Genomic DNA, 22,627 nt, shown 5'->3' with positions numbered 1-22,627 from the left:
GGTGAAGATGGGTGGGCATGTGCGCTTGGGAGGAAGCCCGGCTCACACAGGAGCAGGCAAGCCAGGGCACCAGGGGCCAGCAAAGGAGGCAGGGGTGGCGCGGCTTGGCAGGCAGCCCAGCTGGCTCCAGCTCCCAGTGCGCTCACCACCACCAGCGATGCGTACAGGGTGCCCGGCCACAGGCGGGCCAGGCTGCCTATGTTCGCCGCCACTTGCAGCGCGCCAGCCAGGCTGTGGCTGTGCAGCACCTGGGTGCCCACCGCACTGCAGTTGTGGGGAGGCCGGGCGCGGCCCACGGCGTCAGGGCAGGGTGGGGAAGAGCGGAAGAGGAGCATGCTGCAGCTCGTGGCACCCACGCTAACAGAGCAGGTGCGAGCAATTGCTGCAATGAAACAACAGTCCCGGATAAATGCCACCCGGCACGCCGCCACCTGGCATGCCGCCACCAGAGCTGCGAGCGGCCGCGCGACTCACCGGCGCCAGAAGCGCGCCGCCAGCTGCAGCCACAGCAGCTCTGCGCCCCACAGCGCCAGCAGGTATCCCATGAAGGCGCGGCGGTTGGCCAGCCCCACGCAATTGCCCACCACGGGGCAGTGGTGGTCAAACTCCTCCACGCACCTGCACCATGGCGCAAGCAGGAGCGGGAGCAGGGCGAGGGGCGGTGGTGGGAGCGGAGCCAGCGGCGGCGGCGGGAGCAGGCAGCCCGCAGAACGAGGTCCAGGGGAGGAGTGGGGCGGCGGAGCTTGCACGGCAGGTTGCGGGGGGTCGTCCGGGGGAGCAGCCAGCCCAAGGCGGGAGCCAGGGCGGCTGCCGCGCGGCCGCCCCGCGGCGCTCGCCTGTCGCAGGTGCTGCAGTGCTTGGAGCGGATGGGCTTGTAGATGTTGCATGTGTAGCACCACGAGGGGTTCTGCGGCAGGGGCAGGGGGCAGGTGGCGGAATGAGGTGGTTCGGCCAGAACACGCGCAGCATGGCAGGCAGGCAGGACCAACCCGGCAGGCGGATCAGGCAGTACACCAGGCAGCAGCAGCAGCCAAACAGCAGGCGCTGCACCAGCCAGCAGCACCAGCCATAGCGTGCCTGCGAGGCCAGCATCATGCGCTGCGCGGGCGCCAGCGGCGCCGGCTGCCCCTTGGCCTCCAGAAACCCGGGGTCCACCTTGCTGCTCCTGCACTCAGCGACGCAACACAACAACAACGACAGGGCAGGCGGGTGAGAAAGGGTGGCCGCCTCGCTGCAACTGGGCCCTCCCCTCAGCAGCCAGCGCCCAGGCTGGCAGGCAGGAAGCAGAGGGATTAGCCAATAGCCCGCGGCACACCTGTAGTGCAGTACGGCAAAGGTGGCCGACAGCGCGGTGAAGATGAGGCATTGCCAGGGCCTGTCTGTGAGCCAGGGTTGCATCTGCGGAGGCAACGAGGCATGCAAACGTATGGACAATGCATGAACAGGCTGAGCAGCGCACGCATGCCTGGGCCAAGCGAGCTCCTGCCGCAGATCCAGGTATGACAGCAGAAGCAGCTGCTTTTGAATCAGCTTGCCTGCAAGAAGAAGGTGGCGACCGCCAGCACTTCCAGGCTGGCCACCATTGCTGCGGGCAGCCTCGAGAATGGGACGAGCGGCGCCGGGATGCCGGCACCTGCAGGCCATCACGGGCCGGGAGCTGGCGCTGAGCAGAAAGGAAGCAGCACAGGCTGCAGCACAGCACTGTAGCCTGTACTGCCTGTACTGCCTAGCAGCGGCACAACTCGCAGCACACCGGCCAGCCGGTGCCCCAAGCTCCTCAGGGCGGTGGCAGGGGCGGCAGCAGAGTGGCGCGCTCGCCCGGGCATCCAGCAAGCACTGCTTGCCTTTGACCAGCACCAGCTGCACGCCCAGCACAAAGCCGAGGGGCACCAGGAGGAGCGCGAGCCAGAAGGGCAGCAGGCGCGTCCAGAGCGCCAGGCTGGCGGCCGCCACGTAGACGGGTGGAAAGATGAAGTCCATGTGGCGGCCGTACGCTCGGCGGTACAGGTCGAAGCAGCCCTGCTGGTCCTCGCTGTCCAGAAGCAGCACATCGGAGCTGGGGGCGGGCGCGGAGGACGCCCCCGGCGGCAGCATCATGCCTCCGCCGCCGCCGCCGTTGGCCGCTGCCAGGGAGCCCAGCAGGCCCGGCGGCATGCCGGGGGGCACCGCGGAGGCTGCCGCGGGGCCCATGGGGGGCAGCGCGCCGCCGCGCATGGCCCACTGCAGCTGCATCGCGCGCTGCACCACCTCTGACGGAATGCCCTGGTCGGAGCCGGAGCCGATGGCGGCCGCCGTCTGCCGCAGCTGGTCGGGCGTCAGCCCCATCTTGGTGCTCACCTGCTGCAGCAGCTCCGGGTGCTGCCCGCTGGCCAGCGCCTGCATGGCTTGCTGCATGGCTGCCGCGTGCTGCGGCGGCAGCGCCGCCAGGCCGGGCGGCAGCGGGGCCGGCGGCGGAGGAGGCGCGGCGGCCTCCCCTGCAGGCATGATCTCGCTGTCTGTGGCCTCGCCGCTGGCCTCGCTGGGCACTTCCCGCAGCTGCAGGGCCACGGAGGAGGGCAGAACAGCTACGGTGCCAGCAGCGGGATGTGATCACCGCCCCGTTCCCCGTCTGGCTGCCTTGCATGCACTCTGCCACACCTGGCCGCTTGATCCAGAAGGCCTGGGCGCCTTGGGCTTGGGCCTGGGAGGCAGCGTGGGCTTCATAGCGCCCACAGACGCCCGGGGCGGAGCTGCAAGACGTGGGCACTAATGCAGATGAACGTGAGTGGCCCTCGCGTCCTGGTTCTCACGATTACGGGGGTGCCAGCATGGACGTTGTGTGAAACTCCCCTCCATGAAGGCCTTAGTGCCGTCTCGGCGTCAATTGCGCATACTAGATCGATTTACAGTCATTTGCATTAGCTCACCACCACAATGGCCGTCACCACAGCGCTGCTGCCTCACGCTACCACCGCCAGACGGCCAATTGCGCCTTCTGGTAGCAACAGCAGCAATCTCAGGGCAGCCAGATCTCCCATCGCCTTTGTGGCACGGGCAGCAGGCAGCAAGCCGGCGCCCCCGCGCTCCTCCCACCGCCTGCAGCAGCTCCACCAGCGCACGCTCCTGTGTCGGGCTGAAGGCGGTGAGGACCAGCCGCCGCAGCAGCCTGGCGAGCAGGGCGAGGCAGCGGCAGGCGGCGGCGGCAACCCTCCCACGGCGGCGCCAGAAGCGCCCAAGCGGCAACCTGTGGAGGACCCCTCGGTAGCCAAGGGGCAGCGCACCGCCATCGTCACCGGCGCCATCTCAATCATATTCGGGGTGAGACGGCTGCTGACAGGCTGCTGCGCGTGCAAGCGCTGTATGCCAGAGGCTTGGCCAGGGAAGGTTGGCTGTGGCCAACCATCGCTGTGAGCAACGTCCAGCTGCGTGACGTGATGCGAGTCTGCCCGTTCCGGTCACCCGGCTACTGACCTGGCAGCCTGCTGCTGTGGCGGGTGGTGCAGGTGATCTATCTGGGCCTGGTCTTCTTCATGGACATGCGCGGCGGGCAGATGCTGCCGCCGCCGCCCGAGGCATACGGGCTGTGAGGGGCGACGCCTGCGACCGTGTGCCGGCCCGGCATATGAGAGATATGAGCACGAGAGAAGCGCGGTGCCGAATTTCATGGCATTGGCCGGGTGCTGAGCAGCGGGTGCGGCCTGCGTCCGATGTGTTGTGTTTCGCGGCTGCCTGTAACTGCTGCCTGAGGCACAGATGAGTGTGAGCATGGCTTGCAGAGGGTGGGCATGGCGGCAAACCTCTGTCTCCCTCCTGGTCCTGCCTTTCTCAAGGTGATTCAGGTATTGCGATAGTAGTACCGACAGGGAACAGAATAAATATTCAGACATTCAGTACAGGAATCAAGGAGTGAATCGCTGAAGGAAAGGTTGCAATTGCCAGTGTTCAGTGTGTTGACCGGCTTCTAGTGCACATGGTGGTCATTCATGCCTATCACGAGACCAACGCTGACGGGTGGGGCTTGTGCGATGCGGCAGCTGCTGCCAGCTGAGCAGTTGTGGTGCCGGTCCTCCCAGCTTGAGCTCTTGCTCAGACACAGATCTTCTTGAAGGTGCCCTCACCATCCAGGCCTGCACCACGGGGAGTGCGGCAAGGCAGTGAGAACGCCAGCCAGCACAGCAGCAGCTTGCTGCCGGGAGGCATGCCGGCGGGCCAAGGCTGGTCAGCAGCTGCTGCAGGCCGCCCGCTCACCGAGGGTCTTCTGGCGGCGGTCGCCGCGGCAGACGTAAGTGAGCTTGCCCTGGGCCATCACGGTCGGGGCCACGCCCTTGGGCCAGGTCTGCAAGCAGACGCACAGCAGGGAGGCGGGGAGTGAGCACCTTGCCCACGATGGGGTGGGGTCGGAGGCCCATGCGCCACACCGGCACGGGCCCACCCACCAAGCCACCATCCAAGGCGCTGCGGCGCGGTGCACACCTGGATGCAGCCGTTGACGGCGCGGAAGCGCTGGCTCCTGATGCCGGCGGGGCAGCCCCAGCGGGCGCTGTCCTCCAGCTTGGGCCAGGCCTTGGTCTCAAACTCCTTCACCAGGAACGCCTCCAGCAGCTCCACATCAACGGCGGCGGCCGTCCTGAAGCCCGCAGGGCACTGCAGGGGCCGCATGTTGCCGGGATGGGTGGTGTACCAGCCCCTGCAGAGGCGGGCAGCGCAGGGGAGGGGAGTGGCGGCAGTGAGGGGGGCGGCGGGGCCAAGACTCCCAAGCAGCGGCGGCGGCGGCGGAACATTCCGTTAACGGCAAGCGTGTCAGAGGCATGCCAGCACCCTCCTCACCGCTGCAGGTTGACGCGGTAGGTGCAGTCATCGCTGGGCTGGGGGCGCGCTGCAGACACGGCGGACACGGCGGCGCAGAGGAGGAGCACGAGGCCGAGGCAGCGCATGATGGCGGCGGGTGGCGGGTGGCGGGCGGCGAGTGGGTGGAGGGAGCGACGGTGGGCTTGGGGATTGCTGAGCTATGTTTGATGGTCAACAGGGCCGCAGCCCCGTTTCATGCTTCTGCGCAGAGGGACGCGGGCTGCCACCAGCTGGCCCTGTCCCGGTTCCTCAGGACAGCTCGTGTGCCACCCGCCTCACAGCTGGATGTAATCCACCACGTGGCGGGATCGGCGGGGCCCCCGGAAGGGTTGGCCATGGTGGGTGTGGTATTGGAGCGGCGGGAGCGGCACAGGCTGGCCATGCTTGCGGGAGCAGGTGGAGAAGAGGGCATTAAACCCTCATATAAGAGAGACCTGGATGCATGGGAACTCTCGAGCATCACTTTTGGAGTGGCCAGCAATGCGGCTTCTGTCGACGGGGCAGCTGAGTGGCGGCGGCGCCCAGGCAGCGGCAGCAGCGGCGGCAGCGGCGGCGAGTGTGCGCCTGGGCGGGCTGTGGCGGCGGATCCAGTAAATAATCACTGGTCCTCATCACCAGGCGTTCGCACATACCCCCGATCTACGCCTAGGAGGAACTCACGTTTTGTATCTCGCGCCCTGTGTCTGCTGGAACCACTCGGAGGATGTGCCTACAAGTGGCCAACGCTTCTTGAGCATTCGCATTGCGGCGACACCTTCATTTCCTGACCATCCCCAAGCCTTTCGCTCGTTTCCCAACTCTCCCACCAAGGCGCTGACAAGCATGTCCGCACATGCACCAGCAATAGGGGCCCTGGCCTCGCCCAGGTTGCCCACTCCCCGCTCCCGACGCGATCGTGGGGCCAGGCGGAGCCCTGGCCACGGTCGGAGCGTCGGTGCCCAGGTTGCGTGCGCCAGGGGCTTCTCGAGGCTAGCGGCCCAGGAGGCGCCCACGGTGTCCGTAGCCAGCCCCCGGCAGCAGCAGGAGGACGGGCAGCGCCCACCGAGGCAGCGGTGGCAGGAGCATCAGGACTCGCCGCCGCCGCCAGCCGGCGCGTCGATGGCCGGCGCGGCGGCGCCCCTGGAGCAGCAACTAGAGGCCGCCAGCCAGGCGCCGGCGGCACCAGCAGCAGCACCAGCAGCAGTAGCAGCCCCGGAGCCCTGGCTGTCCCCCAAGCTGGCGCTGCTAGTGGCTGCCATGCTGTGGGGCAGCTACTCGGTCAGCGTGCGCCTGCTCTACTCTGCAGCGGAGCCGCCGGACGCGGTGGTGGTGATGGCGGTGCGCGGCATGCTGCAGGCCGCCGCCATGCTGGCCGTGTCCACAGTTCTGGTCCCACAGGGGCAGCAGCGGCAGCAGCAGCAGCAGGAATGGCAGCAGCAAGGCGCGGCAGGCGAGCACCCACAGCGGCAGGGCGCCGCCTGGCTGCTGCAGCAGTTCCTCACCCTCAAGTCGCCGCCGCTGTGGATGGCGGCGGTGGAGCTGGGCCTCTGGAACTTCACAGCCACCGGCCTGCAGGTGAGACTCTCCCTGCCGGTCGCCGCCAGCTTGAGTTGGACTGGGTGGGAGAGTTGCCCGCAGGGGTGGAGGGTGGAGAGTTGCAGCAGTCCGCATGCCGCATCCTTGCATCCTGTTCACACCCTCGCTCTGTGCGCTGCCGCAGACGCTGGGCTTGCAGCTCACCAGCGCCACACGCGCCTCCTTCCTCATCCAAGCCACCGTCATGCTCACGCCGCTGCTCTCCACGCTGGCGGGCTACCGGCCGGGGCCCCGCGTGTGGGGCGCCTGCGGCCTGGCGCTGGCCGGCACGCTGCTGGTGACGGCCGACGAGGCGGGGGCCACCGCGGCGGCCAGCGGCTGGGGGGCGGCGGGCCTGCAGCTAGGTGCGTCTCATGCATGGCCGGCCTGGCCCTGCGGTGGGCAGCCTTTCGCCCAACCTACTGCTTACGCCTGTATACCCTTCGGAGGGCCGCAGCAAGCCACCTCGCGCCGCCCCAACCCCCTGCCCAATCCTCACCCGCCCCGGCCCTGGTGCCCGCCCTTCCTGCAGGCGGCGACGGCGCCATCCTCGCGGCCGCCCTCTTCTACTCGCTGGGAGTGGTGCGCATCACGGGCTATGCCCAGTCGCTGTCTCCCTCTGAGATCGCCACCAGCAAGTCGTTTGTGCTGGGCGGCTTGGCCCTGGCCTCGCTGGTCGCCGCCACCGGCAGCGCCGCCGCGCAGGGCCTGCCCGCGCAGTCGCTGTGGGGCGGCGTGGGGTCGGACCCGCTCATGTGGGCCGCCCTGCTGTGGTCGGGACTGGGCCCCGGAGCCCTCGCGTCATACCTGCACGCCCGGGCAAGCACCGCTGCTGCTGTCGGCTGCTGCTGCTGACGCTGCTGCGCTGGTTGCTGCTGCGTTTGCTGTCGCTGCCGTGCCGTTCTCCGCATACATGAATGTGGCTGCCTCTTCTGGCTGCTGCTGCTGCCCACGGCGCAACGCTGACGAGCCTCACCCCTCCACTGCCTCCCTGCAGGGACAAAAGCACGTGACCCCCGCCGAGGCCTCGGTCGTGTTCTCCTCCAAGCCGCTGTGGGCCGCCGGCCTCGCCTGGCTGCTGCTTGGCGGCGAGGAGCTGGGCCCGCTGACGTGGGTCGGCGGCGCCACGCTCATGTCGGCTGGCCTGCTGTCGACCGCGGAGAAGCCGGCGGCGGCGGAGCAGCAGAGCACGGAGCCACAGCCGCAGCCGGTGCTCGCGGAGCCGCAGCAGCGCCGGCGCTAGGCGCATGCTCCTGTGGTGTGGCAGGCACGCACCTCTCTGTACACTTTCTTGAGTTGCCTTCCCTTCAGTTGTGTGGTGCCCATTTTCAGCAGGCACGCCCGTTTTTGTCGCACGCGTCGTACCCATGCGGCCCTCAGCCTACCGCCGCCGCCCAGTATGGGCGCATCTACCTGAATTTTACCTTAAATCCCACACCTGAACTCGAATCCTGATACCCTGCCTATGTTTCAGCCTTAAATGACATGGTTGAAGAATGTGCGCAACAAATGCCAGCTAGGCGCCAACTTATGCAGATTCCCTCCTCAACGAGGCTTTCTTCTACTCCACGAGGCTTAACAATCGAACCGAACCATGAACGAGACTGAGCTGCACACTGCTTCACAGGCCGCCAGGGAAGAGGGGGCCGAGCGCCGGCCTCCGCCTGCACTACTAGCCCAGGCCCAGGCAGGTGGGGCGTCTGTGGGCGCCACGATGCAGCGGTGGCGGCGGTGGCCTTGGCGGCGGATGCCTTGGACGTGCGCTGTGCCTTCCGAGCACTCACTCCGCTCCCTCGGGTGGCTCCCTGTGAGCCGCTGCTGACATCAGGCGAAGCTGGGCAGAGGGCTGGGGGTGCTGCCGGGGCGCTGAAGCAGGGCGACCCTCGAATCCCAGTCCACACCGGCACAGGCAAGGAGGGCTGTTGCAGGCGGGCGGCTGCGCTTGGCTGCCGCTGCGGGTGCACACACCGCGCCACTCTGCGATGAGGGGCTGGGACTGAGCGGATGCCTTGGCGCGTTCCAGCGATGCCGGCTTGTCAACCTTCTCTGCAGCGGGTGTGGGCGATGTGGGTGACGAGCGAGACCCCTATGACACCACCGTGCCCCACCAGGACCGCTGAGAGCCTGGAGGGCGGATCTGGGCAAGCATGTTGTGGTGAGGCAGTCCTGGCTAGCTCCCATGGGTCCCATCACTTCTGCGGCGTGCGTGAGCTGGCAAGTGAGACGGCGGCGGTGGAGAGGCGACTCTGCTGCAGTCCTAAAGCCAGATCACTTGCAATTGAACCAATCTGAGCCGCCCCATCAATGTGAGGGTTGGGAATCTTGAGAGGACGGCGGTTGCAGCACTGCTGGCGGGGTGTGCCCGCCTGGCGGGTGGCAGGCGGTGAAAGTGTGTCGGCTTGCGTGCCGGCCTCACCTCGGCATCACAACGTTGGGGTAGCACCAATTTCGCCGCAGCTTGAGGGCAGGTCATGGGAGGCGCGGCGCCGAACCCTGCTCCGGCGGGCGGCGCCGGTTCCGGCAAGGTGCTGCTGCGGATCGAGTACATCAGCGATGCGCAGGCCAAGTTGGTTGTACTGGGCCCCATCGTGGCCGTGTCGCTCGCAATCGGCCTGCTTGCCTGGAGACCACGATCAAGTTCAACCAGGCGAGTGCCCAGTGCATCCAGCATGCGCGGAGAGCGGGCAGGGCCGGTTGGCGCCGCGGGGCGGCGAGCAGCGATTACAAGTAGCTGCCTCTTCACCCGCCGCCACCGCCGCCGCGTCCCCCGCCCGCCGGCTGGCCCCAGCCCGTCTATGTTGTGTTTGCACGCAGGACCAGGCCTGGTTCTTGAAGAACAATTACTTGGAGGCCGTCTCCTCCGTGTTTGCGGGGGCCTGCCTTGCTGCGTCCCTTCTGACGCTGGGCGTGCTGGGCAGGAACGTGCTGCGCGCCCGCCGCCTGCGCTGGTCGCCGCTGCGCAAAAAGGCGGTGGCCTTTGCCACCCTGCCCCTGCTGCTGGAGATGGTCAGCCTCAGCTTCTGGCTGACCAACATGCTGCTGTCCTGGACCCGCCCCTGCTCCTGGTTTCACATCCCAAGTGAGCGAGGCGCAGGGATGGCGGCGGCGGGACCAGCTGCTGCTCTGCTGCCGATCGGCGCTGCCGGGCTCCGCGCGTCCGTGCCCGCCCCCTCCACTTTGCACCTGCTGCGCGCATCCATGCCCTGCCGCCGTGTCCCCTTTGCTGCGCGCCACTGAGCCGCGCTGCGCACGCTGAGCCACGCCGCGCCACGCCGCCCCCTGCCGCAGTCGACATCATGGCGGGGCTGCAGTGGAGCTGCTGGAACGCCCTGCTGGTGCTGGCCGTCTTCCAGGCCTCCCTCATCCTGCCCACGGGCGCCTGGCAGGCCCTGTCCGAGACCTTCTGGCGGGGACGCTGCGGCGAGCGACCTCACCAAAGCCCACAGCAGCAGCAGTAGCAGCAGCAGCAGGATCCCGCTCCGGTGCCAGAGGAGTGGGGGGACGACCTGGGCGGTACCGGCGCCGCCTGTGCTGCACATGTGGTGGGTGCGGCGGGGCAGGTGCTGGCCAGCCTCCCCGAGGTGACGCACCTGGAGAAGGGGGTGGGAGCAGTGTGCGAGGCGCTGCCCACGCAGGCCCTGGCCGGCGCGGCGGCCCGCCTGGAGGCCCTGGAGCGGCGCATCCGCTTCGGGGTGCTGGCCGCGGTGGTGCTGCTGCTGTGGCTGCCCACGCAGGCGGTCATCGTGGCGCTGACGGTGCGCACGGCCAGGCTGCACGGCGGTGAGTGGGCGCCTCAGCTGCCTCCATTTGTTTCCCTTTCAATCCAGCTGTGGGCGTGTGTGTGTGTGTGTTGGTGGGTGGGGGGGGGGGGGGGGAGCGGCCGTGCGGCCACGTTTGCTGCTCGCCTGCTGTCCCCCTGCACCAGCCGCCGACCGTGCCGCCCGCGCGCGCGGCCGCTCGCTTGCTGCTGCGCAGAACACTGGGATGGCAGCACTTGCGGCACCCCAGGGGACCCTCAGTGCGCTCCCCCCACCACCCCATGCACCCAATGGGTGTGTGTGCTGCGCCGCCCAGCCGCCCAGCCGCTGCCCTAGCTTGCCCCGGCTGCACCCGCCTGCCAGTGCCACCTGGCGTGGCCGCCAGCCTGCCCACAGCCTCTCAACACAGCGCTGCTTGGGGTCTTGCGAGGGGTGTGTGGCAAGCTTGTGTGCTTGGGGAAGGCCTGCTGCATCGGTGCCAGGGATCTATTGCCACCTGCTGTGCTGCCCGCGGGCTGGCTGGCTGGCTGGCGCGCCACACACCCACCCGCCTGTGCAAGACCTGCCCGGGCCCCGCTGGCGTGCAGGCCTGGAGCTGCCAGCTGGCTGGATCCATGCAGGGCCTGACCTGGGCGCTGGGCGCCCTGCTCCTCACATCTGCCCTCGCCTTCCTCGCCTTCACCTGGCTCGCTTTCCACCAGCTGGCCGCCCGCCCGTACCGCGACTACCGAGTGCAGGCGAGGGCATGGGTGGCTGGTGTGTTGGTGGTGGGTGATGGTGATGTGTCGTGGGGCGGGTGTGGGGGTGTGGGATGTGGGTCGGGCACATGGCAGCCCCAGCCTGCCCTTCCTGGTGTGCTGAATCAGGTGAGGGTGAGGGTGGTGGTGTGGGTGGCGTGATGTGATGATGCGGGTGGAGGCCTGCCTGGGCCTTTCCCCAGGCGGGCAGGCGCCTTGTAACCGACCCGCCGCCGCCACCCGCGCCCGCCGTTCCCCGCTCCCCGCCACCCCGCCCCGCCGCTCCTCACCCCAGCTCTGCCGCCGCCCCCTCCCGCCCCCTCGCGGCGCCCGCAGAACCTGGCGCTGCGGCTGGCGCTGAAGACGCGCCTGCTCACCTACCTCACCTTCGTGCTGTCCCTGGCGCTCATGTTCTACATCCGCAGCAACGACTGCAACTCGACGGTGCTCATCTGGCTGGGCTTTGGCCCCATGCACGTGAGGCGCCTGCGCACCGCGGCGCCTGCGCCTGCGCCTGCGCCTGCGCCTGCGCCTGCGCGTCCAGAGCGGGCCGCCGCTGTGCGCTTGCCGCTTGCGGAGCGCCGCTGCACGTGCCTGCGGCGCTGCACGCCGCTACAGTGCCCGGCGCCTGGCCCCCCCGTGGTTGAGGGTGGGGCCCTCCCGCCCTCCCTGCGCAGGTGGCAATGACGGGGACAGTGGTGGTGGAGAGCCTGCTGTTCATGCCCAGCGCCCCCAACGCCGCCACCGCCAAGCTGCACCACCAGCTGCAGCAGTTTGCCTGGTGGGCGGCGGTGTCGCCGCCGGGCGCTGCGCGCTGGGGCGGGGGCTGCGCTGCCGGGCGCTGCCGGGCCGCGGTGCCCGCACGCCCGCGGCGGCTGCCGGGCAGCCGGCCCGGTGCAGCCAGGGTTGGCCAGCCGCAGCCAGGGGCCGCGGCGAGTGGCTGCAGCGCTCCCGGAGGCGCCAGCCACCGGGGGCTGCCAGGCAGAGGCGCTGCACCTGCGCCAGCGCCTGCGCCCGGCACCACCTGCCTGCTTGCCCACCTGCCCACCCGCCCACCTGCCTGCCTGCCTGGCATTGCGTAGGACGGAGGCGCAGCTGCCTGGCCTGCTGGAGCGGCGGGGGCTGCCAGAAGAGCCCTGCTTCTGCCTGGAGACCACCCTCAAAGCCGCCTACTTCTCCCTGCACGTGTACCGGCACTTCAACGTGAGCTGGCGGTACCGGCGGCGGTACTGGTACCGGCGTCGGTGGCGGTGGTGCGTGAGCTGTTGGACCCAGCGGAGTGCCTGGCCTGCGCCCCAGCCGGAAGCTACGGCCGTGGGACCGCCCTCCCTCCGCCCGTGTTGCGACACCTGCTGCAGCTGCTTGCCCGCCGACAGCGGCAGATAGCGTGTGCCCGCCCGCCTGCCCCGCTGAGGCCTGCCCGCCCCCTGCTGTTCCGGCTGCCTCCGGCGCCCACTTCCCTCTTTATGCTGATTGACGATTGTGTTTATGTCTCGGTGCCCGCCGCAGCCCAACAGCCACGTGACGTCGCTGGCGGGCGCGCTGCGCCTGTACCGCCTTCAGCACTACGAGTGGCTGCGGGAGCCCGCCCACGACTCGAACTGCCTGCTGGCCTGGGGCCCTGACACCCTGGTGGTGACGTTCAGGGGCACCCAGTCCCTGAGAAACATCAGGGCGGACCTGAAGGCAAGCCAGGGCCCATGCCCACGCTAAAACACTGCGTTGGCGCCGCCTTGCTGTGGCGGGATCGGGCAGATGGATAGCTGCGCACAGCTGGCCGCGGCTGCCGCTGGCTGGGGATGCAGGCCGGGGGGCTGCAGCGCTCGCCCACCGGAGACCGCCGCCCACCGCCTTTACCCGCCCTGCAGGCCTGGCGAATCGCGCACCCGCCCAGGCTTGGCAGCCTGCTGCTGGGCAGCCGCCCGCTGGTGCACCTCGGCTTCCTGAAGAGCTGGGTCTGCGATGGATTCAACGCCAAGGCGAGCCCCTGTTGTGGGGGCGGTGGGCAATACCCAGTGGGCAGTACCGGCGGTAGTAAAGGTGGTACTAGAGCACCGGTGAAAGGCAGAACCGGCGGCAGCGCTGCTCGCCCAGCCCTGTGTCTGCCACAGCGCCGGCCTGCCGCCGCCCCGGCCCGCTCCTCGCAGGTGCTGCAACGCATTCGGGAGGTGCTGGAGGAGCGGCGGCACACCGAGCTGGACCCCCTGGCCTGCACAGCAGACCGCTGCTGCACATGCGAGCCGCCGCCGGACGGCCACTTGGCGGCGGCCAGGGAGGCGGCGGCGGCGGCGCAGCGGCAGCAGCCCGGCGGCGGGACCGGCGGAGGCGCGGCGCGGATGAGGATTGCCGGGCCGCCCTTCCGCATCCTTTTGGCGGGACACTCTCTGGGTGTGTGGGAGATGACCGTTTGCGTTGGTTGGCGGCTGCCGCAGGACCGTTCTGCTGCCACGGGACCTGCTGCACCCCGGGCCGGACGCCTGCCCGCCACCTGCCTGCCACCAGCAAGCCCTCACCCTGCCGCCCGCCGCATGCCGAGCGCCGCCCCACTCCCCACCGCCGCCACATGCCAAACGCTGCCCCGCCTCCCGCCGGGCTCCCGCAGGCGGCGCCATGAGCCAGCTGTGCGGCATGGACCTTGCGGCGGCGCTACCCGGCTGGGGCTTTGCGCTGGCCCCCGCCGCCGCCGTGGCGCCCGCCGCGCCGCCGCCGTCCGCCGCCGCGCTCCCGGCCGTCTCCCTGACGACCGTGACCTTTGGGGCGCCGCGCACCGGCAACCACGCCTTTGCCCGCGAATACGACGCCGCCCTGCCAGACTGCTGGTCCATCATCAACGGGCAGGACGTGGGTGAGAGGGCGGGCGGGGTGGTGGAGGGGTGTGGGTGTGGTGGCTTGCCGGGCAGGCGGGCAGGGTGGTGGAGGGGTGTGCATGCCGGCCACCTGCCACGCGAGCACACACACGAAAACACACACGAAAACGCACGCGTGCACACGCACACATGCACATGCACCACCCCGTGCCCCCTGCGCCCCCTGCGCCCCACACGCAGTGGCCAACCAGGCCAAGTTTTTGGTGCTGTTCAAGCGCGCCGGCAAGCCCGTGCTGCTGAGCGGCGCGGGCGACCTGCTTGTGCGGCCCAGCCGGCTGGAGCACTCGGCGCAGCGCGCCTCGGGCGCCAGCATCAGCCACCACAAGCTGCTGGGCTCCTACTGCCCCTCACTGGCTACCTTCCTGGCCCACCAGAGCGGCGGCAAGCCGCTGCCCGGGGGCAGGGAGGCGGTGGAGGACCTGTGGAGGGGCGGCGCCACGGCGCAGGTGCCCGCTCGCCTCCCCACTTTCGTCGCCGGCTGGCCGCGTGGCTGGCGGCGCGCAATGCATGGCTGCGCTGCTCGCCTGCTCACCTGCACACCACTCCTGCACACCACTCCTGCACACCAGGCCGACCCAAGGCGACAGCAGCCTCGCCTCCTGCCCCTCCCCGGTGCAGCTGTTAGAGCAGATGCTTGGCATGGTGCACGGCAGCGGCGGCGGCAACAAGACAGCGGCAACGAGGGGCGGCTCGCCAAAGGCGGCCGACAGCGACGCGCTGGACGTCTAGCAGTCACACCTGTATTGCCTGCTGCAGGAATGCTTAGACACGACTACACTGCTGTACCATTCACTGTCTGCATTGCTATTCTGTTTTACACATTTTGTTTGCACGACGCAAGAGCTGGCAGTCGGCGCAAAAGGGGAGTCGGTGCAAAAGGAGGGAGGAGGGGAGATCAGTGATAAGGCAGCGGCACATGGCATTATCAGCAGCATTGCCTGCGAGCAGCGGCATGGTGGGTAGGCGCTGGCGGAACTGGAGCCCGCCGGCACAAAAGTGGGGGCTGCTCGGGACGTGACTTATCTATATCTATATCTGGGCAAAAGGGCTCCGAGAGGCGGCGACGCTGTAGTCATTCCGAGGCATGCAGCAGAGTGCAGGGGAGAGAGATGCAGGCAGTACACGCTGTGTTGTTGACGGGCAAAAAAATGCTGGGCAAGTGACGAGAGCAAGTGGGGGGTGGCACAGGGGGCAAGTGTATATGGAAGAGAGGCAATAGCAGCGTGGGCACACAGAATGTGTGTGCGGTATGCGTGGGAACGGAACGAATAGCAAGGGATAGAGCGCAACGAGTTTGGCAAAAGGCTGCGGGCGCCAGCGCCCGCTGTGTGCTACTTGCCGGCGGCGGCGGCGGCGGGCTGCGCAGGGGCTGGGCCCGCGGCGGCGGGCGGCGGCATCAGGCTCATGATGAGCTCGAAGCAGAAGTACATGCAGCCGATGCTGGGCGCGACCTGCAGAAAAGGAAGAGGGAGGATGGGAAAGTCGGCTCATGACAGTTGCCTTGCTGGTGGGGCCGGCACAGCAAGGGCGCAGGCCCCGCCCCCCGCTGCACGGCTGCTTGCATGCTGGACAGCTGCACTCAGCACGCAGTGCGGGCCCCGCCAGGACGGCGAGCGGTACAGCAGCGCCGCCGCACCTTGAGGTAGCTGGGGATGGAAGCCGCATAGAAGCCGGCCACCCCCTCCTTGCGCAGCACCTGGCGCAGGCAGTCGAGCGTGCCGCGGTACAGCACCGGCCGTCCCGCCAGGCCCTGCAGGGGCGAGAGGACGAGGAAAGGTAGAGGCTCAGCCGGTGAGTGGTCGGGTTTGGGAGTCCACCCTGCCCATCTCTGGCCTCCCTGCTGTGGCCAGGGTTGATCAGCCCAGCGCATGCCTGCCGCTCACGCGGCATCCATCCTGCCCGCCCCCACCTGCCCCCTCCCATCCCTCACCTGGACCTGCAGGCGGCGTCGCACCACCTCCAGCGGCATCGTCAGCGTCAGCACGCAGGCGGCGGAGCAGGCGCCGATGAGGCCGCGCACGTGCGGCGGCGCGGGCACGCCGCCACTGAGGTCGCGGTACAGGCGGTTGCCCACCTGCGGCAGGGCGGCAGAGGGAGCGGCAGCGAGTGTGATGTTGGCGCGGGTGGGGAGCGGGGGCAGGACGGGCGCGCCTCCCTTTGCACCCGCACCTGCGCCCTGCCCACGCGGGCGACCATAGCAGGGCGAGTAAACACACATGCGCTAACACACATGCCAACACACATGCTAGCGCACATGCTAACGCACATGCACCCCGCCACTGCGGCACCCTCTAGGTGCACCAACCTCGTAGGCAGTAAAGCCCAGGGCATTCCCCAGCACATCTCCCAGCAGGGAGGCTCGGAAGCCGCGGTACAGGCCCGGCAGGCCGTGGGAGGCGACCACGGCGCGCGCCACCTGCACCAGGCTGCCCCGCACGCCGCCCGCGCACGACATGGCGGTGCGCGTCGACTCAAGCGGGTAGCAGCAGCAGGCGGCGGCGGCGCCCGCGGCCGCGCCCGCAGCCAGTCGCTCGTGGTTGGCTAGGTCCTGGGGCTGCTGCTGCTGGGAGGTGGTGGAGGCTGCTGCTGCTGCTGCCGCGGCGGCGGCTTGCCCCTGGCGCCGCTGCCGTGCCGCCAGGATCCTGTCCTTGAGGCCGTTGAAGACGGCAAACTGGATGGCCGAAGCGGGGAAGATCTTGATGAGGGTGGCGGCGTGGCCGCGGTACAGCCCGCCCAGCCCGCCGTCCCGCCACGCGTGCTGCGCAGCCTGCACAGGTGCATGGCCCAAGCGTATCCCATTCAGACGGGCAGAGGAGTGGCCTGGGCACCGCTGTGGCTCCAGCAAAGGAATCAGAAAATAGCGGCACCACAGCGGCACCACTGCGGCACAAACGAAAGCGACAGCACGGGGCCAGGCGGCTCGCAGGGCTGTGGGCTGCGCACGCACCTGCGCCACGCTGAACCGCTGGTGGGCGGTGGGCGTCATGAGGAGGGTGGAGACTCGCTCCATGGGCGCCACCAGCGTCTTGCTGACCGCCCCCGCCACGCCGCCCGCCAGGAACTGCTGCGCTGCGCGGACCTGCTGCTGCTGCGCGGCGGCGCGCGCGGGCTGCGCCGCCGCGGCCGCGGCCGCCGTGGCCGTGTGTGTGGCCGTGGGCGCGGGCGTGGCGCGGCGGCGCCGCTGCGTGCCGCGACCGCGGCGGGGCGGTGCTAGGAGCGTGCGTGCGGCGGCGGCGGCCATGAGCAGGCCGGGGTGGGCGTCCTGTGCCAGCATGGACAGCGGGGCGGGCCCCGCGGCTGCAGCCGCCGCCGGCAGCACAAAATGCGAGGTATTGGCGACGATGCTGGCGCAGACAGCTTTTGGGCGGCGGTGCGGGCCTGCAGGGGCGGGGCGGGGCGGCGCGGGGGTAGTGGCTTGTTATCTGCATCGCTCCCTGGGGTTGCTGCAGGCCTGTGCTGGGCGCTGGTGGAGTCGCTGCGCGGGCTGGAAGAACAGGCACGTGCAAGGGCAGCCGCCGGTTGTTGAGAGCAGCATGCAGCCGCCAGTTTCTGCAAAACCCACCTGTTGATGGCCACATGCCTGCCTTAGCGCCAAGCCGCAGGGCGCCAGCGGCGCCCTCGCAGAGTTCCCACTCCATGGCACCGCGGCAAGGATGCTGCTGTTGACTGCTGGCTGGCTCAATGACAACGCTGTTTCAGTATGATCGGGCTGCCAGGGAGAGGTTAGCAACGGCGCATGCCCCAAGAGAACGTCTGCTTGAACCGCAGGGGCTCGTGGGGCTGGGCGGGAATCAAGCTGCGAGCGGATGTGGCAGGAAGAGTAAAAGGCAAGGTCGTGCCTGAGACATGTACTTTCGTCGCAAAAGGGACGAGGAACCTTGTCCCTTTTGCTCCAGCTGGACAGTTTCTATCGCGGAGGGGTTGCAGCAGGGCGATAGGAGAACGGGAGGAGAACGGGCTCCGACAGATCACTGTCCGCGAGGAGTTTGCGCTCTTGCTTACCCCCACACACCCAAATGTCAAGGCCAGACGGCTACGAGGAGCTGGGGGAAGGTCAGCTTGGTCAGCGCACCGCCCAGCTCCACCGCCCGCCGCCTCCTTCTGCCGCCGCTCACCCGGTCTCGCCTTCTAGACGCCTGTGCCCACCCCTGCTGCAGAGCCCCTGCTGCCGCCCTCGGTGCCGGCTCCAGGACCCACCATCACGCAGACCGCGGCGCCCAGCGCCTCGCAGCAGCAGCAGCAGCAGCAGCAGCAGCACGGCGCGCCGCCGCCGGCGCGCGGCGTGCCCGCCTTCCCGCCGCTCGCGCACCAGGCGCTGGGCGGGTCGCGGCTGGAGCAGCTGCCGCCCTTCCCGCAGTATCTAGCCGAGCTGCCGTCTGCGGGGGAGGAGTGGGAGCGCAGCACGCTGCTCTTCTCGCTCTGGCTGGGCTGCTCCGCGGCGACGCTGGCCCTAGCGCTGCTGACGCTCAACCTGCTGGGCACCGTCGGCGCGCTGTGCGGCACCGTGGGTGCCGCAGCGCACCGTTTTGCCCGCCTGCGCGCCGCCCTCACCCTGGCCGACGCCATCAACAAGATTTTGCGCCTGGCCATCGCAGCCGCCTGCCTGACCGGCGTCGTGGCAGGGACCTCAGCGCTCATAGCGTTGGGCCTGTCTGCCGCGTGAGCCGCATGCAGCCCGCCTGCCCGCCTGCGCCTGCTGGTGCATGTGGCTCCTGCTACAGGCTCCTGCCGCAGCCAGCCAGCTGCGCGGCGCTGCCTGCCTGCTGCTGCGTGCTGCCGTGCCTCTGATAGCCGCCGGGAGCAGCCCACGCAGGCGAGGGAGGCGCTCACCACCTGCCACCCCTGTTGCGTCCCCCGCAGGTGTTCCACATCCGACGACAAGCCCCACTGCGCTGAGCTGGCAGAGGTGACCACCCTCTTTGCCCTGTGGTACTCTGCCTACGCCGGCCTCTCGGTGGCGGCGGCGCGGCGGGCGGCCCACATGCGGCGCCTCCTCAACCCCGTTTCCAGCGGCGCAGTGGCGCTCTAGCCAGCACGGCGGCGCCCCTCTGCCTCCCAACCCACGCTTGCTGGTCTTTTTGCCCCGCTCTGTCCCACCTATTTTTCCTCTACCGCCTTGCGCCCGGCCCCGCGCTCTACCCTGCACGCCTGCTCTGCCACCCAGCACCCAACCACCTTCCGGCCTTGCTCTGTAACCCACCACCTGGTCCTTGCTAGCGTGGAGGCGACGCGTGTGCAGACGTGTTACAGTCTGGTGGCTGTCGCTGGCTCGCTGGCTGCACACGCATCTGGCTAACGGCGCTGCTCGCTAATACTAGAGAGGGATCGGCGGTAGTAGGTGAGGCGAGAGAGAGGAGTGTGAGAGTTCTACGAAGGGACAGGAGTCTACGGGTTGACAGAAGAAGAGGCTGACCTACCTAGCTGCCTGCTGCTGTCAACGTGCGCACAGATGGGCGCGCATTTAGGAATGAAGAAAGAATGAATTCTGCCATGCGCTGCGTCGCCCCGCCTGGCCACAGATGGCGCCGCCAGGCGGGGCCGCGCCGCTCAACGCTGCCGCTGCGGTGACGGTCAGGGCCGCAGGCCCTCACATCATCAGCGCAGCAGCCACCAGGCTGGCGGCCATGGCGGCAATGCTGGCAAGGGTGGTGGCGGCGCCAGAGGGCACCGGGGCGGGGGCCGGGGCGGAGGCCACCGGGACCAGCACGCCGTCAATCACGTGCACCACGGCGTCGCCAGCGATGATGTTGGCGACGGTGACGTCGTACTTGTTGCCCGCGGCATCCTCAATCACCACGCCCTTGGGGCGCACCAGCACCTGGCAGCGGGCGGGGGCGGCGGGCAGGCGCGCCTCAGCGATGCGGGACCATGCGTGACCCCCAGCATTACGCCGCTCCGGCTACCAGCTTGCTTGCTGCCCACGCGCTGGCATTCGGCATTCCCACAGGCGCCCTCAGGCGGCAGCTGTGCACTACACAGCACCCGCCCACCACAAGAGCCGGTAGCAAAAGTCGCAAAGAGGCGGGCCCCTGGCTCACCGTGATGGGCACGCCGTTGAGGGTCTCCAGGATCTGGTTGTTGGTGAGGTCGGCCGAGGTGGCGGCCACGCTGGGGACGACGTGGTAGGTCTGCAGGCAGCAGGTGGGTATGTGTCGGGGGCTGTGCAGGCGAGGCGGGACCGACTCCGCGCCGGGGCGCAACAGCCGTGGGGGCACATGCCGGCCCAGGCTGCACTGTGCAAGCAGGCGTGCAGGCCTGCGGCGCGTGCCCATGTGGGGTTGTGAGGGCCAGGGCAGGCGGCGCACCAGGATGTCGGTGAGCGCCTGCAGCTGCTCCTCGGTCATGGCATCCAGGTCGATGGAGGCCTCATCCAGGAAGGTCTCCAGGGCCTGCAGGCGGCGGCGGGGGGAAGGGCTCAGCAGGGCAGCTGATGGCGGCGGCGAGGGGGGGTGCAGCACGTGGGGTTGCAACGCTGCGTGGGCCACAGCGCAGCCTAGCACTGCCTGTGCGCAGCAGCACAGGGGGCAGCCTCGTGCTGCGGCAGGCAGGCTGGCAGGTGAGGGCGAGGGGCCGTGCTGGCTGGGGCTGGCGGCCGCCACTCACGGCGTTGGTGGGCGCAAACACAGTGCCGTTGAACTCGGGGCCGAACGCGCCCGCCAGGTCAGAAGCCTGCAGCCAGGAGAGGAGGTGGGCCAGGCCAGCAGACGAGTTGTAAGCACACCTGGTGGGGCCACACAGCAAGTGGCTGCCGCACCATGCCAGGGCAGATTTCTCTGGCAAGACAGGCACCGGCAGCCAGGCCCGGCTGCGTCACGGCGAGGCGGCCCGCGCTTGCCTCCAGTGCGGCCAGCAGGTTGTCGAGGCCCTCCGCCTTGGCGGCATCCACCACCGAGTCGTAAATGGCGCGCATGGTGTTGGTGGGGGCAGGCACGGGGCCGGGGGCGGCCTCGGGGGCGGGCACGGGGGCGGGCGCGCCGGTGGGCAGCAGCATGGGCAGCAGCACGGTGTCGATGATGTGGACGGCCACTGCGGGGGAGGCGCATGCGGGAGGAGCGGCAGCAAAGGGGTCGGTGGGGAAGGCAGTGGGACGAGCGGGACAGCCAGCCATGCCCCGGCCAGCAAGCCAGCGCGCGCCACCGCCGCAGCAGTGCCCGCTCACCGTCGTCGCCAATCTTGATGTCGGGGGTGAGGATGCCGGCCTCGGAGCCAATGGCCTTGATGATGGCCTTGCCGTCCTCAAACGCAACCTGCGGGGGCATGGGAGGGAGGTGCGTGGTTGAGGGAGGGGAAGAGAGGGGCGGCGGCGCCGCACGCGCGACAAGCAGTAGCAGGCGTGCCGCCGGCAGGCACAGGGCCGGCCCCCTGGGGGCAGGAAGCAGGAACCGGTGCAGGGTGCGGGCAGCGCGTGGAGGGGCTTGCGGCTGGAGCCCAGCGGGCGCGCAGGCGCAAGGCGGTGAATTGGCGATGGTGCATGGCAGGTGGTGCATCGCGCACCGTCAGCTCCTTGCCGTTGTCGGCGGTGACCAGCTTCTCGCCGTCCGCCAGGTCGCCGGAGAAGACGGGGGTGCCGGGGACCAGGTGGTACCGCTGCAGGTGGTACAGCAGGTACCATGAGATGGGGAACTGAGGAATATGTAGGTGGGCAGGAGCAAAAACAAGGGACAAAAATAAAGGCTGTGGCCCACGGCGGCGAGGGTACTGCGGTTCCGGGCTGGCTTGCATGCGCAGCCAGGCTGTGCCAGCCACCCACCAGGATGTAGGGCAGCTTCTCCATCACGGTGGAGGCGATGCCGAGCTCGGTGGCGGCGGCCAGGGCAGCCTTGAACGCCTGCAGAACACAGCGGGGAGGCAGATGGAGGCGGGCGGGCGGAGTGCGGCCCACAGGTGCCAGGCATAGGGCTGGGCGGCTGGGCTAGTCATGGCAGCGGGGCCTGGCTGTACAGCGCATGTGGCCTGGCAGGCACGGTGTGGTGGGGTGGCCGGCGGCGGCAGCACCCACGTCGTCGTTGGGGGCAAACACCGTGCCGCTGAAGTCACCCAGAGCCTCCACGATTTCGGGGGACTGCAGCGCACGGGGCAGCACAGGTGCAAGAGCTGTAGGCGGACAGTACGCGGGGCAGCAAAGCCCGCAGTTGGCGGCGGCGGCAGCCTCTGTGGGCAGCAGCGCCCGACAGCTGGGTGTGCCGGGCACGCCTGCCGCCGCCACATCGCCCGGCCAACCCGCGGTTACCGCACGCACCGACTCAATGGAGCTAGCAAGCATGGACAGCTTGGGGTTGTTCTTGACAGCCTCGATGAGGGTCTGCTTGGTGGTGCCCTGGGCGGCGGCGCCAGCCACGCCCACCAGCAGCAGCAGAGCAATGCACTTCATTGTGATGCTGCAGCAGCGCGTGGGGAGCGGCAGGGGGCGTGGGGGCGCGGCTTCAAACCACCAGGGTGTTGCAGGCCGGCGCAGCTGCTGCAGCCCCGACCGCCCCATGGCGCTGGCATTGCAGTTGGGCTGCCGCGGGCTTGGGGGTCTCTGCCTTGAACTGGTTTGGGTGCGTCAGCCCGCGATCAGTTGGGCCCAACCGTTTGCGCCTTGCTGCCCGGTCCGCCGCTCACCTGCAGCCTAGCCTCAACACCAACCAGGACCCGTCTTGAGGAGGAATGGGGGTGGGGCGGGTGCAGGCTGTCAAATTAAACGCGGCCGCCCCAGGGTCTCATGCTGGGCACGGTGTGCTCGCAAACGGGCGGCACTGGATGGCCCATGTCTGCAGCATTCCAGCCCAGCACGTATTGCATGCCGACCCCCCTCCACAGCGTGCAGCAGCAGCCAGCGCAAGGTCACCGCCACGTCACCGCTGCCCCCGCCGCCGCTCAGTTTGCTCCCTCAAAGACGGCC

At 69.2% G+C, this 22,627-nt stretch overlaps 6 protein-coding genes across 6 annotated transcripts in view; 3 read left to right on the top strand and 3 right to left on the bottom strand.

The window, feature by feature from the left end:
- The window catches only part of CHLNCDRAFT_140901 (hypothetical protein), a gene marked incomplete at both ends in the record, with an annotated part of 7,286 nt that extends 4,583 nt beyond the window's left edge, over positions 1-2,703 (bottom strand). The window contains 7 exons of the mRNA XM_005850688.1: positions 147-264; positions 475-618; positions 750-907; positions 1,051-1,165; positions 1,316-1,398; positions 1,858-2,535; positions 2,638-2,703. Of these exons, the coding sequence (XP_005850750.1) occupies positions 147-264; positions 475-618; positions 750-907; positions 1,051-1,165; positions 1,316-1,398; positions 1,858-2,535; positions 2,638-2,703 (1,362 nt within the window). The remainder of the gene's footprint in view (positions 1-146; positions 265-474; positions 619-749; positions 908-1,050; positions 1,166-1,315; positions 1,399-1,857; positions 2,536-2,637) is intronic.
- A 45-nt stretch (positions 2,704-2,748) lies between these two features.
- CHLNCDRAFT_140900 (hypothetical protein) lies at positions 2,749-3,566 on the top strand (the record flags this gene model as incomplete). Its single annotated transcript, XM_005850969.1, has 3 exons — positions 2,749-2,760; positions 3,082-3,297; positions 3,483-3,566. 3 exons carry the CDS (start codon positions 2,749-2,751, stop codon positions 3,564-3,566), a joined length of 312 nt encoding a protein of 103 aa, XP_005851031.1.
- Positions 3,567-5,649: 2,083 nt separating this feature from the next.
- Positions 5,650-7,624, top strand: CHLNCDRAFT_50471 (hypothetical protein; the record flags this gene model as incomplete). The annotated part of the gene is made up of 4 exons (XM_005850968.1): positions 5,650-6,381; positions 6,527-6,746; positions 6,914-7,218; positions 7,379-7,624. 4 exons carry the CDS (start codon positions 5,650-5,652, stop codon positions 7,622-7,624), a joined length of 1,503 nt encoding a protein of 500 aa, XP_005851030.1.
- Positions 7,625-8,852: 1,228 nt separating this feature from the next.
- Positions 8,853-14,472, top strand: CHLNCDRAFT_140897 (hypothetical protein; the record flags this gene model as incomplete). The annotated part of the gene is made up of 14 exons (XM_005850967.1): positions 8,853-8,975; positions 9,196-9,460; positions 9,670-9,716; positions 9,873-10,136; positions 10,727-10,870; positions 11,213-11,353; positions 11,554-11,657; positions 11,959-12,079; positions 12,386-12,511; positions 12,745-12,831; positions 13,024-13,264; positions 13,479-13,721; positions 13,924-14,189; positions 14,362-14,472. 14 exons carry the CDS (start codon positions 8,853-8,855, stop codon positions 14,470-14,472), a joined length of 2,283 nt encoding a protein of 760 aa, XP_005851029.1.
- Positions 14,473-15,406: 934 nt separating this feature from the next.
- Positions 15,407-16,810, bottom strand: CHLNCDRAFT_11132 (hypothetical protein; the record flags this gene model as incomplete). The annotated part of the gene is made up of 4 exons (XM_005850687.1): positions 15,407-15,493; positions 15,674-15,788; positions 16,032-16,510; positions 16,691-16,810. Coding segments are annotated over 4 exons (801 nt in total), but the record flags the coding sequence as incomplete, so codon positions are not given.
- Positions 16,811-19,035: 2,225 nt separating this feature from the next.
- Positions 19,036-22,114, bottom strand: CHLNCDRAFT_140894 (hypothetical protein; the record flags this gene model as incomplete). The annotated part of the gene is made up of 11 exons (XM_005850686.1): positions 19,036-19,057; positions 19,335-19,561; positions 19,782-19,871; positions 20,049-20,132; positions 20,347-20,412; positions 20,558-20,769; positions 20,903-20,990; positions 21,238-21,366; positions 21,494-21,571; positions 21,743-21,805; positions 21,983-22,114. 11 exons carry the CDS (start codon positions 22,112-22,114, stop codon positions 19,036-19,038), a joined length of 1,191 nt encoding a protein of 396 aa, XP_005850748.1.
- Positions 22,115-22,627: the final 513 nt, after the last annotated feature.

The sequence above is a fragment of the Chlorella variabilis genome (genome assembly GCF_000147415.1).
Source record: "Chlorella variabilis unplaced genomic scaffold CHLNCscaffold_3, whole genome shotgun sequence".
NCBI classification, from domain to species: domain Eukaryota; kingdom Viridiplantae; phylum Chlorophyta; class Trebouxiophyceae; order Chlorellales; family Chlorellaceae; genus Chlorella; species Chlorella variabilis.
This window is presented reverse-complemented; position numbering and strand designations above follow the sequence as displayed.